The sequence below is a fragment of the Meriones unguiculatus genome, chromosome 1 (genome assembly GCF_030254825.1).
Source record: "Meriones unguiculatus strain TT.TT164.6M chromosome 1, Bangor_MerUng_6.1, whole genome shotgun sequence".
Taxonomy (NCBI): Eukaryota; Metazoa; Chordata; class Mammalia; order Rodentia; family Muridae; genus Meriones; species Meriones unguiculatus.
This window is the reverse complement of record NC_083349.1, coordinates 180,340,482-180,354,207: the sequence shown is the minus strand read 5'-3', so window position 1 is coordinate 180,354,207 and position 13,726 is coordinate 180,340,482. Positions and strand designations below refer to the sequence as shown.

Genomic DNA, 13,726 nt, shown 5'->3' with positions numbered 1-13,726 from the left:
GGTTGGGTAGCCAAGAGGTTGCATCCGGGAGTGTGGACAAATTGGAAGACTAAGTAGCAGAGAGAGCCCTAGGGCTCTGGCTTCTTGCAGGAGAGCATCTCGTGCAGGAGCCTGGAACACCTGGCATGCCGGGAGGAGGAATTCTGCCAGCCAGGCTTAGGCGCCTTGTGGGCACACCTGCTGCTGTACACACTCCCGAGCCCCTGGCTACGTTTTCTGGCTCCCACATACTCACCTCCTTCTATGCACTTAAACTTCCTGGGCAGGACTGGGCTTGTGTCTCTTGCCTGGGAATGTGTTTGGCTGAAGAGGGCCCGGTGGCGGAGAACTGGCGAGATTCTACGGGAGACCAAGAAACAGCCAGGAGACGCTTTGTCTGCAAAAGAGAAGCGCTTGCTCCCTAGCTTCTCAGCGAGGGTGGTGGCCCTCCTGCAGTCCTGCCACTGGAAGGAATTACTGTGAATTCTGAGCCCCACTCGGGCACCTGACCGATCTGCGGGCTTTCACTTGTCCCCACAGCTCACAGAGTTTGTGTGTGTGTGAGACTCTGGGAGATGCTGCCTCTAACACCAACACTTTTACCCAAGGGGCAGTCTGATGAATCACGGGTACACACTGATGCTGGGTGTTCATCTCTTTTTTCCTTTTTTTGATTTATTTGTTTTATGTGTATTTTTTTTTAGTATTTGCTTTATGAGTGTTTTGTCTGGAGGTAAGGATGCCACATGCACACCTGTTGCACTCTCATGTCGGAAGGCATCACAGCCCTTGGAATTGTAGTTGGAGCCACCTTGTAAGTGCTGGGATCTGAGCTCCAGTCTCCCGCGTGAACAGCGAGTGCGCTTACCCACTAGCCATCTTTCCAGCCCCCGAGCGCTCTTTCTGGCTTTTCGAGACAGGATTTCTCTGTGTAGCCTGGGCTGTCCTGGGCTCACTTTGCAGACCAGGCTGGCCTCAAACTCACCAAACTGCCTCCCAAGTGCTGGGATTAAAGGCGCTCAGAGTTCACTTTTTTCTGAAGAACCTTTTCCACCTCTGGAGTATTTACACAGACACCATCCTTTTAATTAATTAGTTAATTTTTATGTTATGTACATTGGTGTTAGCCTGCATGTATGTCTGTGTGAGGGCGTCAGATCCTCTGGAACTGGAGTTACAGACAGTTGTGAGCTGCCATGTGGGTGCTGGGAATTGAACCCAGATCCTCTGGGAGAAGAGCTAGTGCTCTTAACCTCTGAGTTGTCTCTCCAGCCCGCATATACAGTCTTGTTAACTCCGGGAGAGCAGTAGCAGGTGTCATGGGAGAGAACTAGCTTGGAGGTATAGTGTCATCACCTGAAGATTTCATAGCTAGTGAGGCGCTAACAGTAGGACTCCGATTTGGGGAACTGACCTGCCAGTGATCTTTCCTCCCCAGGGCTGGGCCCAGCTCAGGGCTCCATTGCAAAGAGAGGCAGGTCAGATATTCATTGAACGGACACTGAGTCCAGGCGGGGTGGCTCTTGGGAGCTGAGGGCAAGCGTGGTAGTTTTGTGGCTCGGGTGGCTTCTGCCCTGCCATTCCTGAGTGATTGCTTCCTCTGCAGGCTGCATGTTGTGTCTGGGTCAGTCCACCTTCCTGCGCTTTAACCACCCAGCTGAAGCCAAGTGGATGAAGAGTATGATTCCGGCAGGGGGTCGGGCCCCTGGGCCCTCCTACAACCCCGGCTCTGGTAAGTATCCAGCTGGGGCAGGTGGTTGGGTAAGTGGCACCCCTTGGACATGTGTCCTTGCCCATTCCAGCCACTCTTGAAGTGTTAGGGCAGGACAATTCCGACGGTCTGGGCTCACTGCCACCTGCCATGGGGTTATGGAGAATGCTGGGCCATAGGGCTACTGGAAAAGATCCAAGGCAGTGATACTTGGCTCAGACTGGGAAGTCCTGTGCCTTGGGGGAATAGTCAGGGTTCTGTAGCCTGGAACCTTACTGCCTCGGAGGATGCCCCTCGGTGTCTGGCACACTGGCCCTCTTGAATCGTCGCCAGAGTGCCTCACGTGAGGGGACCTGAGTCTTACGATGAACCCTTAGTAGCCTCTGAGGGGTCCCACCTGCTGGTGATCATGTCCCGAGGCACTACTTAACCCTCAGGCCATGCCATGCTGACCGATGACTCAGAGCGCAGCTGCAGCTCGTGTGCGAATTATTGATCCATAGAAGAGACTTGGTGATTGTTCTAGGAATCAACACAGGCCCCTCAGCCGGCTGCCCAGGGGGTGGGGTGCAGATGGGGAGGCTAGCAGTGTGCGTGCCACCCAGGCTCTGTGGTGGCATTCGGATGGCTGTGGGGCTGGAGGGTCCCATGCTGATTCTGTGGCAGGGTCACTTGACGGGATGGTTATTAGTCACCTACGTAATCTGGGGACTTCAGGAATGGCACATGGTCACTGAGAATACACGGGGCCCCCTCTGACTAGTTTTAGACCCAAACGCCATCTTGCAAACCCATTCTTTTCTTCACTCCCTGCACCTATGTCGTTCAGTCCCCCGGGGGGGAGTGCTCTCTTTGCCCCTAACCCTGTCTGGTCATGTCGCTCCTTTAGTTGTTTGGGTTTGAGGATTGTAAACTCCTGGTTGGTTAACGAGGGCTAGGGCCAGGCGAAAGCCACCTCTTGCTGGTGTGGCTTAATGGAATAATTGGAGACACTGGGCTGTACCTGGAGGCTCTTCAGCCAGGCTTCCAGGCACGAGCCATTAGCAGATCCTTTTCCCATGTTGCATTGAAGAAGCTGGTACCACATTCACCGCTCATCAGCCCTGGAGCCCCAGCCCCAGCCCCAGCCTCTGACTGTTGTACTGAGAGGCTCTGGTGTGTTCTTAGACTAAGAAACCTTGGAACTTCTGGCCACCTCTACAGTGGGTCCACATCTCTTTTGCTGTGTGCCTGCTTGCTCTTCCCCCAGAGAGTGGCACAGGAATTTGGGGAAACCAAGGCAGGGAGGACTGTATTGTTGGGGTGAGTTGAAGACAGCTGGACTTAGAAGAAAGTAGCTGGTGTTGTTGCTGACTCCGTCCTGAGTCATGCTGTGTTAGAGCCAGGGAGGCCCTGCCTATCATCTTTTATAGGAGGGGAGCTCGGGGCAAGAGGGTTTGGCCTAGGTTGCAGAACAGGTCAGTGGCAGAGGTGGGTGGCGCCAGAACTCAGCTCTCCTGGCTCCTTCTCCAGAACCAACCTGGCCCCGTTGCCCTAGGATTTGGTTGTGTGGTACTTTCTTGATTACACATGTATGCATCTCCCTAAAGCCAAAAGCCGGAGCTTGAGGCCTCTTTGCATTTCCCCTCAGCTGAATCAGAGAGCCTGGTCAACGGGAACCACACGGCACAGCCTGCGACCCGGGGACCTTCAGCCTGTGGCAGTCACAGTTCCCTGGTGAGCTCTATTGAAAAGGACCTGCAGGAAATCATGGACTCACTGGTGCTAGAGGAGCCGGGAGCTGCTGGCAAGAAGCCTGCCGCCACATCCCCGCTGTCACCAATGGCTAATGGCGGGCGCTACCTGTTGTCCCCAGCAACCAGCCCTGGTGCCATGTCTGTGGGCTCCAGCTATGAGAACACCTCTCCAGCCTTCTCTCCACTTTCCTCACCAGCCAGCAGTGGAAGCTGTGCCAGCCACTCACCCAGTGGGCAGGAGCCAGGACCTTCTGTGCCCCCCCTGGTGCCTGCACGTTCCTCTAGCTACCATTTGGCTCTGCAACCCCCACAGTCTCGCCCAAGTGGTGCCCGCTCCTCTGAAAGTCCCCGGATGGGCAGAAAAGGGAGTCATGAGAGACCTCCCAGCCCTGGTCTCCGGGGTCTTCTGACAGACAGTCCTGCAGCCACAGTCTTGGCTGAGGCCCGCAGAACCACTGAGAGCCCCCGGCTAGGTGGACAGTTGCCTGTGGTGGCCATCAGCCTGAGTGAATATCCATCTTCCGGTGCCCGCAGCCAACCCACCAGTATTCCTGGCAGCCCCAAATTCCAGCCTCCGGTCCCCGCTCCGCGCAGCAAGATTGGCACACTCCAGGACCGTCCTCCCAGTCCTTTCCGTGAGGCCCCAAGCACAGAGCGGGTGCTGACGACCAGCCCCTCCCGACAGCTGGTGGGACGAACCTTTTCAGATGGGTCAGCTACTCGTACCCTCCAGCCTCCTGAGAGTCCCCACCTGGGCCGGCGGGGCCTGGACAGTATGCGAGAACTCCCCCCTTTGAGTCCATCTCTGTCTCGAAGGGCTCTGTCCCCCCTGCCAGCCCGGACTACCCCAGATCCCAAGCTAAGCAGGGAAGTAGCAGAGAGTCCCCGGCCCCGGCGCTGGGCAGCCCATGGTGCTTCTCCGGAGGACTTCTCCCTTACTCTAGGAGCACGGGGCCGCAGGACTCGGAGTCCCTCGCCCACATTCGGGGAGTCCCTGGCACCTCGAAAGGGCAGCTTCAGTGGCAGGCTGAGCCCAGCCTACAGTCTGGGCTCTCTTACCGGGGCCTCACCTCGTCAGAGCCCCCGTGCTCAGAGGAAGCTTTCCAGTGGGGACTTGCGGGTGCCCATGCCAAGGGAGAGGAAAAATAGCATCACGGAGATCAGTGACAATGAGGAAGATCTCCTGGAGTATCACCGACGGCAGCGCCAAGAACGGCTCCGGGAGCAGGAGATGGAGAGGCTGGTGAGCCAATGCCAGGGAGGCTGCTGCTGCCCAAGGCAGCATCTCCGCCAGGGTGTGGGCAGGCCAGCTGGCCGAGGGGGAGGGGCCACGTACAGAGCCTGGGCGTCTTCGGGATAAACCATCAGGATACGTGACCAGTATCCCATGATGCTGGTGCCCTGAAGAGGAACCTTCTTTGAAATCTCTAAGGCTTTTTAAATTTTTATTTATTTTTGTATGTGTGTGTGCACACATGTGCAGTTGTGTGTCTCAGTGTAGGCCAGAGATTCGTGGATAGTGTTTTCCTCAATTGCTCTTCACTTTATTCTTTTGAGACAGTCTCAAATTGAACCTGCAGCATTCCAATTTAGCTGAACTGGCTGGCCAGCAAGTCCCAGGGATCATCTGTCCCTGCCTTCCCCTGCACTGGAGTTACTGGAAGACCGAACTTAAATCCTCAAGAGCTTTACCAACAGAGCCGTCTTCCAAAGTCCTGAGGCTTTGTTTCAAATTTTTGCTGATTGTCTTTTTATTCTGTGGCAGATCATTTGTTTTGGTATGTGAGTTAGGTTCACATTGCTTACCAGAGCACAGTATTTTACGATGAAGCCTCGCATCCCAAAGTTTGAAAAGCAAGTTTTGAGGCTGAGGCCCAAAGAGGAACATTAATTCTGCCTTTTCTGTTTATGGTGTAGACACCGAACCTAGGACCTTTGGCCTGTCAGGGCAGCATTCTCCTGTTGAGCTGTACCCCCAGCCCTAGAATTATTTTTCTCGCCTCCTCTTTTTTTTTTTTTTTTTTTTTTTTTGGTTCTATGAAACAGGGTTTCACTGTAATCCAGTGTGGCTGCAGGCTTGCTGTGTGGCCCAGATTGAGCTTGAATTCATGATCTTTCTATTGCCTCCTGAGTACTAGATTACGCACATGTATCACCGTGCCTGGACTGTGGGGGAGGAAGAGGCTTCTTCTTTTAAAGTATTTAGTGTGTGTGTGTGTGTGTGTGTGTGTGTTGATGGAGGCTCATGCCACAAAGAGTGTGGAGGCCAGAGGACAATTTTTGTGGGGTCATTCTGTCCTTTCACCTTTGCATGGGTTCTAGGGACCAAGCTCAGGTCATCAGGTTTACACAGCAAGTGTCTTGTTCTTTAGGAAAATCCTGGTCCCCCTTTCTTGCTTCTCTTTGGCATCTACAGATGGGCGTGACCCACTGACTCTGGCCCAGGTGGGTTTTTTCTAAGAGTATGGTACTGAAGAAGAGACAAAAACAGGGTGGGCAGCCCCCCTGGCCTGCCTCCGTGATTGTATGTGTCTGCATGCATAAATGTGGGTGCTGCTGAGTCTGGGTGTGGTTCTGGGCAGCTGTCCTAGAGATGGCATCTGAGCTGGGAGGGGGCTGGGATTCCCCCAAATAGCATAGGGAGCTCCAGGGACATTTGCTGCTGTGTATATGAAGCCAAAATACAAGAACATGGATTCTCCCTTCCTCGCCTTGAAAGCAGAAGCCCAGGGTTTTGGGGAATTCGGGTACCCTGGAATTGGTTTGAGGAGGACATTTGTCTGAAGAATCTGGGAGGAGAGCAGTCAGTTTGGGGTGAGGGTGTGGGGCAGTATACTTGCCAGAATCCCTGGTCTTTTTTTTTTTTTTTATTACATCTTCTCATCACTGTTGAGCTTTGGTGACCCTAGATCCTCATCCTGGGAGAGAAGATAAGCCTGGCATAGTCAGTGCTGGGCCCAACCTCCCCACCCCTAACCCCCCAAACAGGTTCACACCTCACCACTAGCCCTGACCTGCCCCACCTGCCACTTTAAGTTGGAGGCCGCCCGCACCCTGCCCCTCCCACCTTAGCCAAGCTGCTTATCTGGGTCCTAGGGCGGGGGTGAGGCATTGGCCCAACCTCCTGGGTGCTGAGGCTTGGTTCCTGGATTTTTCGCCACAGAACTGGGCAAGCAGCAGGAAGGAAACTGGGTAAGTGTTGTGGGATGGGAAGTTGAGACCAAAATGTAGGTGGCGAGAGAGACTCAACGTCAGAGACCCCAGAAGGCACTATAAGCTCTGGGTTTGAAAGTCAGGGCTCGGGTGTTAGAAATGGGTGAGTAGAACAGAGACCAGGAACGTGATGGCCATAGTTCCCTTACGTCCTAGGCACCTGAGAAGTGGCCATGTCTGTGTCAGGATTTACAGTGAGAGACTAGATTGGCAGGCCATGGAGAACTTGCTTGCACCTGGCTAGTTTATGTTGCCGTAGGTGACTTGGAGCCAAGGTGGGACTGGAAAGACAGTGTCCTTTCTGCCTTTCCTCTCTGTCTGGACGGTGAGGTCCTGCGGCCCGTGGCCTCCTTTCCAGCCCCGTCTGTCTGCAGGTGCCCACCCAGCTGTCTGCAGACTGTGTTTATCGCTGCGTGTGTGCGTGTCAGGGCTGGCGTCTTTGTGGGTACCTACCTGTTAATGCTCATGTACCTCCCAGGGCACGTGGACTGTCTCTGTGTGCCTGTGTGACAGAACCAGTGTATCTGTGGGCCCTTGTGCCTATGGATGTACTGGTGTCAACATGATCACCTAGACAGCCCTGTGTCTCATGGGCTTTTGGTTTTTGAAGACAGGCCTTCTCTGTGTAGTCCTGGCTGGCTGGCAACTTGCACTGTAGACCTTGCTGGCCTTGAACTCACAGAGATCCCCCTGCCTCTACCTCCTGAGTGCTGGGATTAAAGGAATGCGCCACCACGCCTGGCTTCGTTATGGTCTTTAGGCTGCCTACCCCTGCATGTTCCCATGTGTGTTGGGATGTGTCTCTGTGTGACTATGAAGAGGTCTCATCCTAGGATAGAATAGAAAGGGAAAGTAAACAGGAAGATGGGAGGGGCCAGCCACATGGACAGGTGGCATATGGCCACATCCTCTTGCCCACTTGTGAGGAACCCTCTTTCCCTCTGCCTCCCACAGTTTTGTTTTGTTGTTTAAAGACATGGTCTCACTGTGTAGTCTTTTGCTGACTGTCCTGAATCTCACTGTGTAGAGCAGGCTGGCCTCAGATTTTGAGATCTGCCACTCTCTGCCTCCAGAGTGCTGGGATTAAAGCTTCAGCCACCACACCTAGCTTCCCATAGATCTTAAGGTTGAGGCTATCCTCATGATGCTGAGCCCAGAGTCCCCAGGGTTCAACACACCCTGGCTCAAGCCACACTGGCTCTCAGATTTCTGCTCCTCATACTTGCCCTGTCCATTGTCCCCAGGAACGCCAACGCCTGGAGACCATCCTGAACCTGTGTGCCGAGTACAGCCGAGCTGACTCGGGGCCTGAGGCTGGGGAACTGCCCAGTATTGGAGAGGCCACTGCAGCCCTGGCATTGGCAGGCAGGAGGCCCTCGAGAGGCTTGGCAGGAGCCATAGTGGTCCCCGGAAGGAGTGGTGAGGAGTGTGGAGGTGCCTCACAGCGCCTGTGGGAGAGCATGGAGCGCTCTGATGAGGAAAATCTCAAAGAAGAGTGCAGCAGCACAGAGAGCACCCAGCAGGAGGTAAGGGGACCAGGGGGCGGAGCCAGGGCTGATGTGGTGAAGGGATAGTGAAAGGATCAAGGTTTGAATGAGGCCGGAAGTGAAGAACTGGGGGTGTGAGGAGGGAAAGGAGGTGACTATGACTTTCCCAAGCTATAAATGTGCTTTACAACCTGTTTTTCCTTAGGTCCCCACCCAACCTTGGCACTCTGGTAAATCTTTTCCCTATAGCAGAGCTGCCTGGATTGGAAGAAAGTAGCCTCTTGTTTTAGTCTAGTTAACCCTTACAAGTGCTCCGAGGAAATGTGTGATCTGATCTGGAAGGTTCTATCTAGTCTTCTTCCACGGGCACTCTCTTCCCCTTCAGCACGAAGATGCTCCTGGCACGAAGCTCCAGGGAGAGGTGCTGGCTGTGGAAGAGGAGAGGGCTCAGGTTCTGGGGCGTGTGGAACAGCTGAAGGCCCGAGTGAAGGAGCTGGAGCAGCAGCTGCAGGAGGCAGCCCGAGAGGTGAGGCGGATGGGAGAAATGCAGGCCCTGGGGTGGGCGCCGCCCTGAGTTCCCTGCCCTGAGGAGCTTGGTGTCTGTGTCTAGGCTGAAATGGAGAGGGCCCTGCTGCAGGGGGAGAGGGAGGCTGAGCGAGCCCTGCTGCAGAAAGAACAAAGGGCGGTGGACCAGCTGCAGGAGAAGCTGGTGGCCTTGGACGCAGGCATCCAGAAGGAGAGGGACAAGGTAACCCTAACCTGACTACCAGTGGCACCCTCAGCATCCATCCTGCACGCCAAGTGGTCTCTGTAGCCCTCCAGGGACAGGGGTCCTTGTTCTCTGTGGAAGGTACAAGCTTGGACGGTACTGCCAGGGGCTGGGCTGGTGTCTGGGGTCTTATTTATCTAGATCTCTGTGCTACCTCTGGTTGCCTGGGTGCCTGCCATTCTGGAGCCTGCAAGGTTCTTCTAGGAAGTGCCAAAGCCCTCTCGTGGGCAGTGAGCACAGCCTGAAGGACTGGTGCTGTTGGGGTGGGGGATATGGTTCAGGTTTGGAACCCACCCTGAGGAGAAACCTCTCTCAAGCATGCCTCAGTGCTTAGGATGTGGTCTTTGGGAGATGGCCCACAGGCCTCTGTTTCCTATCATCAGGATCTGCAGCCTCCCATCCCAGATGGTCCCAGCTCTGCCCTTGCCCCTTTCAGATTTCGTGCCAGTATTCAGGGGCTGCTCTGTCCCACAGGGGTTATGCCAGCCATGTCCAAGATACCCAACGGCGTGCCAAAAGTTCTGAAGTGGAGAGGGTTCATCTGTTTCTGGATTTGACACTATTTTTCTAAGACGTTTAATTTTCCTTCTGGATTATTTTTGAGAGCTATCTTCATTTTGGTCTTAATTTTGAGGATCTTAAAATTTCATTGCTCCCCCCCCCTTTTTTTTTAATGGAGCTTTGGCTCTGGCCCCCAAAACCACACTCCCAGATTCTGTGCCGGATTAACCCTATGCTTGCCGACCAGGCCTGCACTAACGCCCCCTCTAATCAATGTCCTGGGCTCTCCGCATGCCCTAACTGCCAGGCCACCCAGGCAGGGCTGAGTCATGCCAGCTTTACTAACTCCATGGGTGCCTTCGTGCCCCTGGGCTCTCCCCTTTAACGTTCCTCCTTTTCTTGGTGTGGGACCCCATTATCAGAAAGCAACTGGCAGGAAGGCACAGCTAAATTTTGCTTAGTGGAACACTGGAAGGAGGGATATAAGGGTTCTCAAGCATGTCTGGGGTGGGGGGTGGTGGACAGAGGTGCGCATGGCCAAAGAGTTGCCCTGCCCAAACAGCGCCTCCTACTGGACTGGTCTGGGCTGCTGCCTGGAGAATTTTGGCAGCTTCCTAAAGGGCAGGGATTTGAGGTAGAGTGAGCTATTTGTCCCTTCTGCGGAGCCAGCAGGAGCTGAGTGATAAGGAGATCCAGATGTGGGCACAGCCTTGGAGGGCTTGGACAGGGCCTTTCTGCCCACTGAGTGGCTACCCATCCTTGTGTCTCTGGATTCAGATGGTCCTTTCCCTCCCTCTACTCTTGGAGACCCCCTAGAACACAGGATAATTTAAAGGCAGACGTCAGGACTGGCCAGGTGCAGCCTAGGGGTATATTCCTTTGGCATAAGGCGTTCCACAAGCAACCTGGCTAGCCTCATTTAATAGAGATTGCCCAGAGGTCTGGATTTTGCCTTCCTTCCGGTCCAGGTGGTTGAGGTGTGATGGTGAAAGTGGTAGTGGTGGTGGTGATGGTGATGATGATGATGGTGGTAGTGTGGGAAGGTTCTCTTGACTTTCCCTCCCAGCTTCCAGCCCATGGCCCCACTCTGGCTTTGGAATCAGTAATCATAGTTTCTCCTCTGCCTGTCCTTCGGAGGGGTGACTCACCAACTCCTCCCCTCGTCCCCCTTTCCGCCCTCAGAGGTGTCATCTCGCCCCAGACAGAGCCATCCACCTCCTCCCTGTATCCACTCCTGGGGCTCCTATTGCCATGGCAACGGGCCGAACTAATTGCAACCCTCATCCCTACTGAAGTTCAGCCTGCTTTGCTGGCACCCCACCCCCACCCTGGGCAGGAGGGGAGGGAAGCCATGGGGGTTGGGCTGGGGTCCCCCGGCTGCACCGCTGTAACTCTTAACGTCTTCAGCTCCTCATTGACTCTTCACTCTTGGATTTAACCCTTCCAATCACTCCCATTTCCCCCAGGGTTAAATTTTGGTCTCGGGACAGTGATCAAGTTCGAGGCTCTTTTCTTGCCGTGTTGCATCAGCTTTGACTTTGGTTCGGGGCGGAAACGGAAGGTCCTGTCTTAGGACCCACCTAAACATTACTAAAGGGACCAACATTTCCACCCTACCCCCACACCTCTGCCTTTGTTACACCCTCCCCTGCCTCAGTCCCGTCTTACACCTCTGCTCCTTGCTTCTCGCCTCCCACGTGCCCTCCTTCCTCTCCTGCTCTCCTCCGTCTCGGTGCTTGCCCCCACCTCCCGGTGTACCCCAGTGCCCGCCCCCGCCCCCCGCACCGCCGCGCCGGGCCGGAGTTGAGGAGTGTGTGTTCTCTCTCCCCTGTGCCCCGCCTCCCTCCCCTCCCGCCGACCAGGAGAGGGCGGAGCTGGCCGCAGGACGGAGGCACCTGGAGGCCCGCCAGGCGCTCTACGCCGAGCTCCAGACGCAGCTCGATAACTGCCCCGAGTCAGTGCGGGAACAGTTACAGGAGCAGCTGAGAAGGGTCAGTTCCAACAGCCCCCTCCCCCGGCCCCCGTGGGCCACCGCCCAGACTGAAGACAGGAGAGCGGTGGGACAGGACCGCCTGGCCCCTGCAGTACCTGCCGCACACCAGGGTCGGCGCAGGGACCGGCAAAGTTGGGTGGGGATCCAGCGCTCCAGACCGCGGTGTCCGTGAAAAAGGGCTCAGCCAAATGAGCAGAGGGAGTTGGGCAGTGGGGCTGGTTCCGTCCCCAGTTTCCCCGGGTCCAGCCCCCCAAAACTTACGGCTCTGTGGCCTGGCCTTCCTGGCCCAGAGTGGTTTTGAGAGTGTCTGCCACCCAACCCCGATGTCATGTCGTTGAAGGAGGCGGACGCTCTAGAGACTGAGACAAAGCTCTTTGAGGACCTGGAGTTCCAGCAGCTGGAGCGGGAGAGTCGCGTGGAGGAGGAGCGGGAGCTGGCCGGCCAGGGGCTGCTGCGGAGCAAGGCTGAGCTGCTGCGCAGCGTAACCCAGAGGAAGGTGTGCACGGCTCACTCCCCTACAGCCCTGATGCAGCCTAGAGGCTGGTGACCTGAAATTGACTCACGGCCTGTGACGTATAAAAATTAACGGCATCTTTTTTGTGTCTCCTTTTCCTAGTGACTATCAGTGAAAATGAGAACTGTAGGGCTGTCGTGAAACTAATATGGAAGGCAGAATAGAATATGATGGTGAACAGGACTCAGCAAAGATAGCTAGCATTACTAAACCCTGCCTGTCCACCGTCTCTCAAGGAAAAGTGGAATTGGCACACATGGGGAGCTGCCAGTGGTTTGTCCAGGGAAAGAGAGTAGAGATGGAGGAGGCGACTAGCTGAGGTGCCCTTGAATGTCTCCTTACGTTGTTGGAGATCAAGCCCAGGGCCTTCTGTATGCTAAGCACATACCTGTCGTTCAGCTATATCTCCTTCCCTGTCCTCCGCCTTCTAGAGCTGTGGGAAGTGCTGGGATGCACACAGAGACCTAAGATCTGGATGCTAGCCTACCTACCTGATGTAGGAATCCGCTTGAGGGCCTGCTTTGCTCCAGCTCAGCCATGACTGTATGCAAAGTTAGAAGATGGAGCCTTGTCCCTGGTCAGTTCTGATTTGCTCCAGCTGTGGTCTCAGCCACACCCGGCATGGACTGTAACACAGAGAGGGACATGTGTTACAGGAAAGGGCTAGGGAGGTGTCCTAGGGGATGCCAGAGTCTGTGGCTGATACCCATGTCAAAGGCCCATGTGACGTTCATGGGCAGTTTCCTGGCTAAAGTGTGGAAGGTGAGGACGGTGAGATCTAGGGAATGGGGTCCAGATGTGAGATTGGGGCTTGCTGGACAGCCTGGGGTTTGGTGGCAAGAGGGAGCCACTCGTTGTCATAAATCCAGATCCCTTGTTTTCCTCCCTGAGCTGTTTTGCTGTAAAAATGCACCTTTGGGGATGGGAGAGATGGCTCAGAAGCTAAGAGCACTGGCTGCTTTTCCAGAGGACCCACATTAGATTCCTGTCACCCACATGGTGGTTTACAATCGTCTCTAACCCTGGTCTAGGGGATCCGACATCTTTTCTAACCCTCACTGGCTCCTGTACACACATGGTACACAGACATACACTCAGGCACACAAATACAGGTAAAGGAAAGGAAATAAGTATGTTTAGGAGTGGAAGAAAACTAATGTTTCCCAGGCTCATGCGGCAGAATCCCTGCTAGGACCTTCCCTTGGGGTGTCTCATGCTGGTCTTAGGGTATTGCCTCATTTTATAGATGAGTAACTGGGGCTCAGAAACTAGCTGTTTTGCACACAGCCTTCCAGCATTATAAGCTTCAGAGTCGGGGTGGGATCCCAGGCACACCAGGCTTCATTTTTCTGCTGTGCCACATGCAAGGTGGGTTGGCACCTCTTCACTGTTCTTCCTCTTCGCCTGGAGGGTGCAGCTGGGAGCCCAAGGTGCGCTGACCCATACCTTGGAGGTCCTGGAGGGATCAAGTCTAGGGACTGTGTCTCTTCTCTTTGTGCCCAGCCCTGGGGCCCTGGGAGACCAGACCAGACCCTAACACCTGGTGTGTGTGTGTGTGTGTGTGTGTGTGTGTGTGTGTGTGAGCTTTGTCCAGGCCTTGTCCCTGCTGAGTCCCCTCAGGCTCTGTCTTCCCTGGAGCACTCTATCTCTCTACTATGGTTCAGAGTGGTTGAGGACGATGGCCTTGGGATCCTACAGGTCTCTTTCTAGCAGGACTAGAAATGTACCACTGACTACCCAGAAACTCTTAGCTCCTAAACATGCCAGTGTTCTCATCTCTAAAACAGGCAAAAAGGCACCTGCTGCATAAGGTTAGATGAAGT

At 54.9% G+C, this 13,726-nt stretch overlaps 1 protein-coding gene across 46 annotated transcripts in view; it reads left to right on the top strand.

The window, feature by feature from the left end:
- The window catches only part of Phldb1 (pleckstrin homology like domain family B member 1), a 47,296-nt gene that overhangs the window by 15,174 nt on the left and 18,396 nt on the right, over window positions 1-13,726 (top strand). For 24 of the 46 annotated variants that reach the window (XM_021637936.2, XM_060372645.1, XM_060372640.1 and 21 more), the window contains 6 exons: window positions 1,586-1,711; window positions 3,321-4,669; window positions 7,884-8,165; window positions 8,512-8,652; window positions 8,737-8,874; window positions 11,730-11,885. In XM_021637936.2, the coding sequence (XP_021493611.1) occupies window positions 1,586-1,711; window positions 3,321-4,669; window positions 7,884-8,165; window positions 8,512-8,652; window positions 8,737-8,874; window positions 11,730-11,885 (2,192 nt within the window). Of the gene's footprint in view, window positions 1-1,585; window positions 1,712-3,320; window positions 4,670-7,883; window positions 8,166-8,511; window positions 8,653-8,736; window positions 8,875-11,258; window positions 11,388-11,729; window positions 11,886-13,726 lie in introns of all 46 variants that reach the window. The other 22 variants (XM_060372555.1, XM_060372548.1, XM_060372561.1 and 19 more) reach the window with 2 other exon arrangements.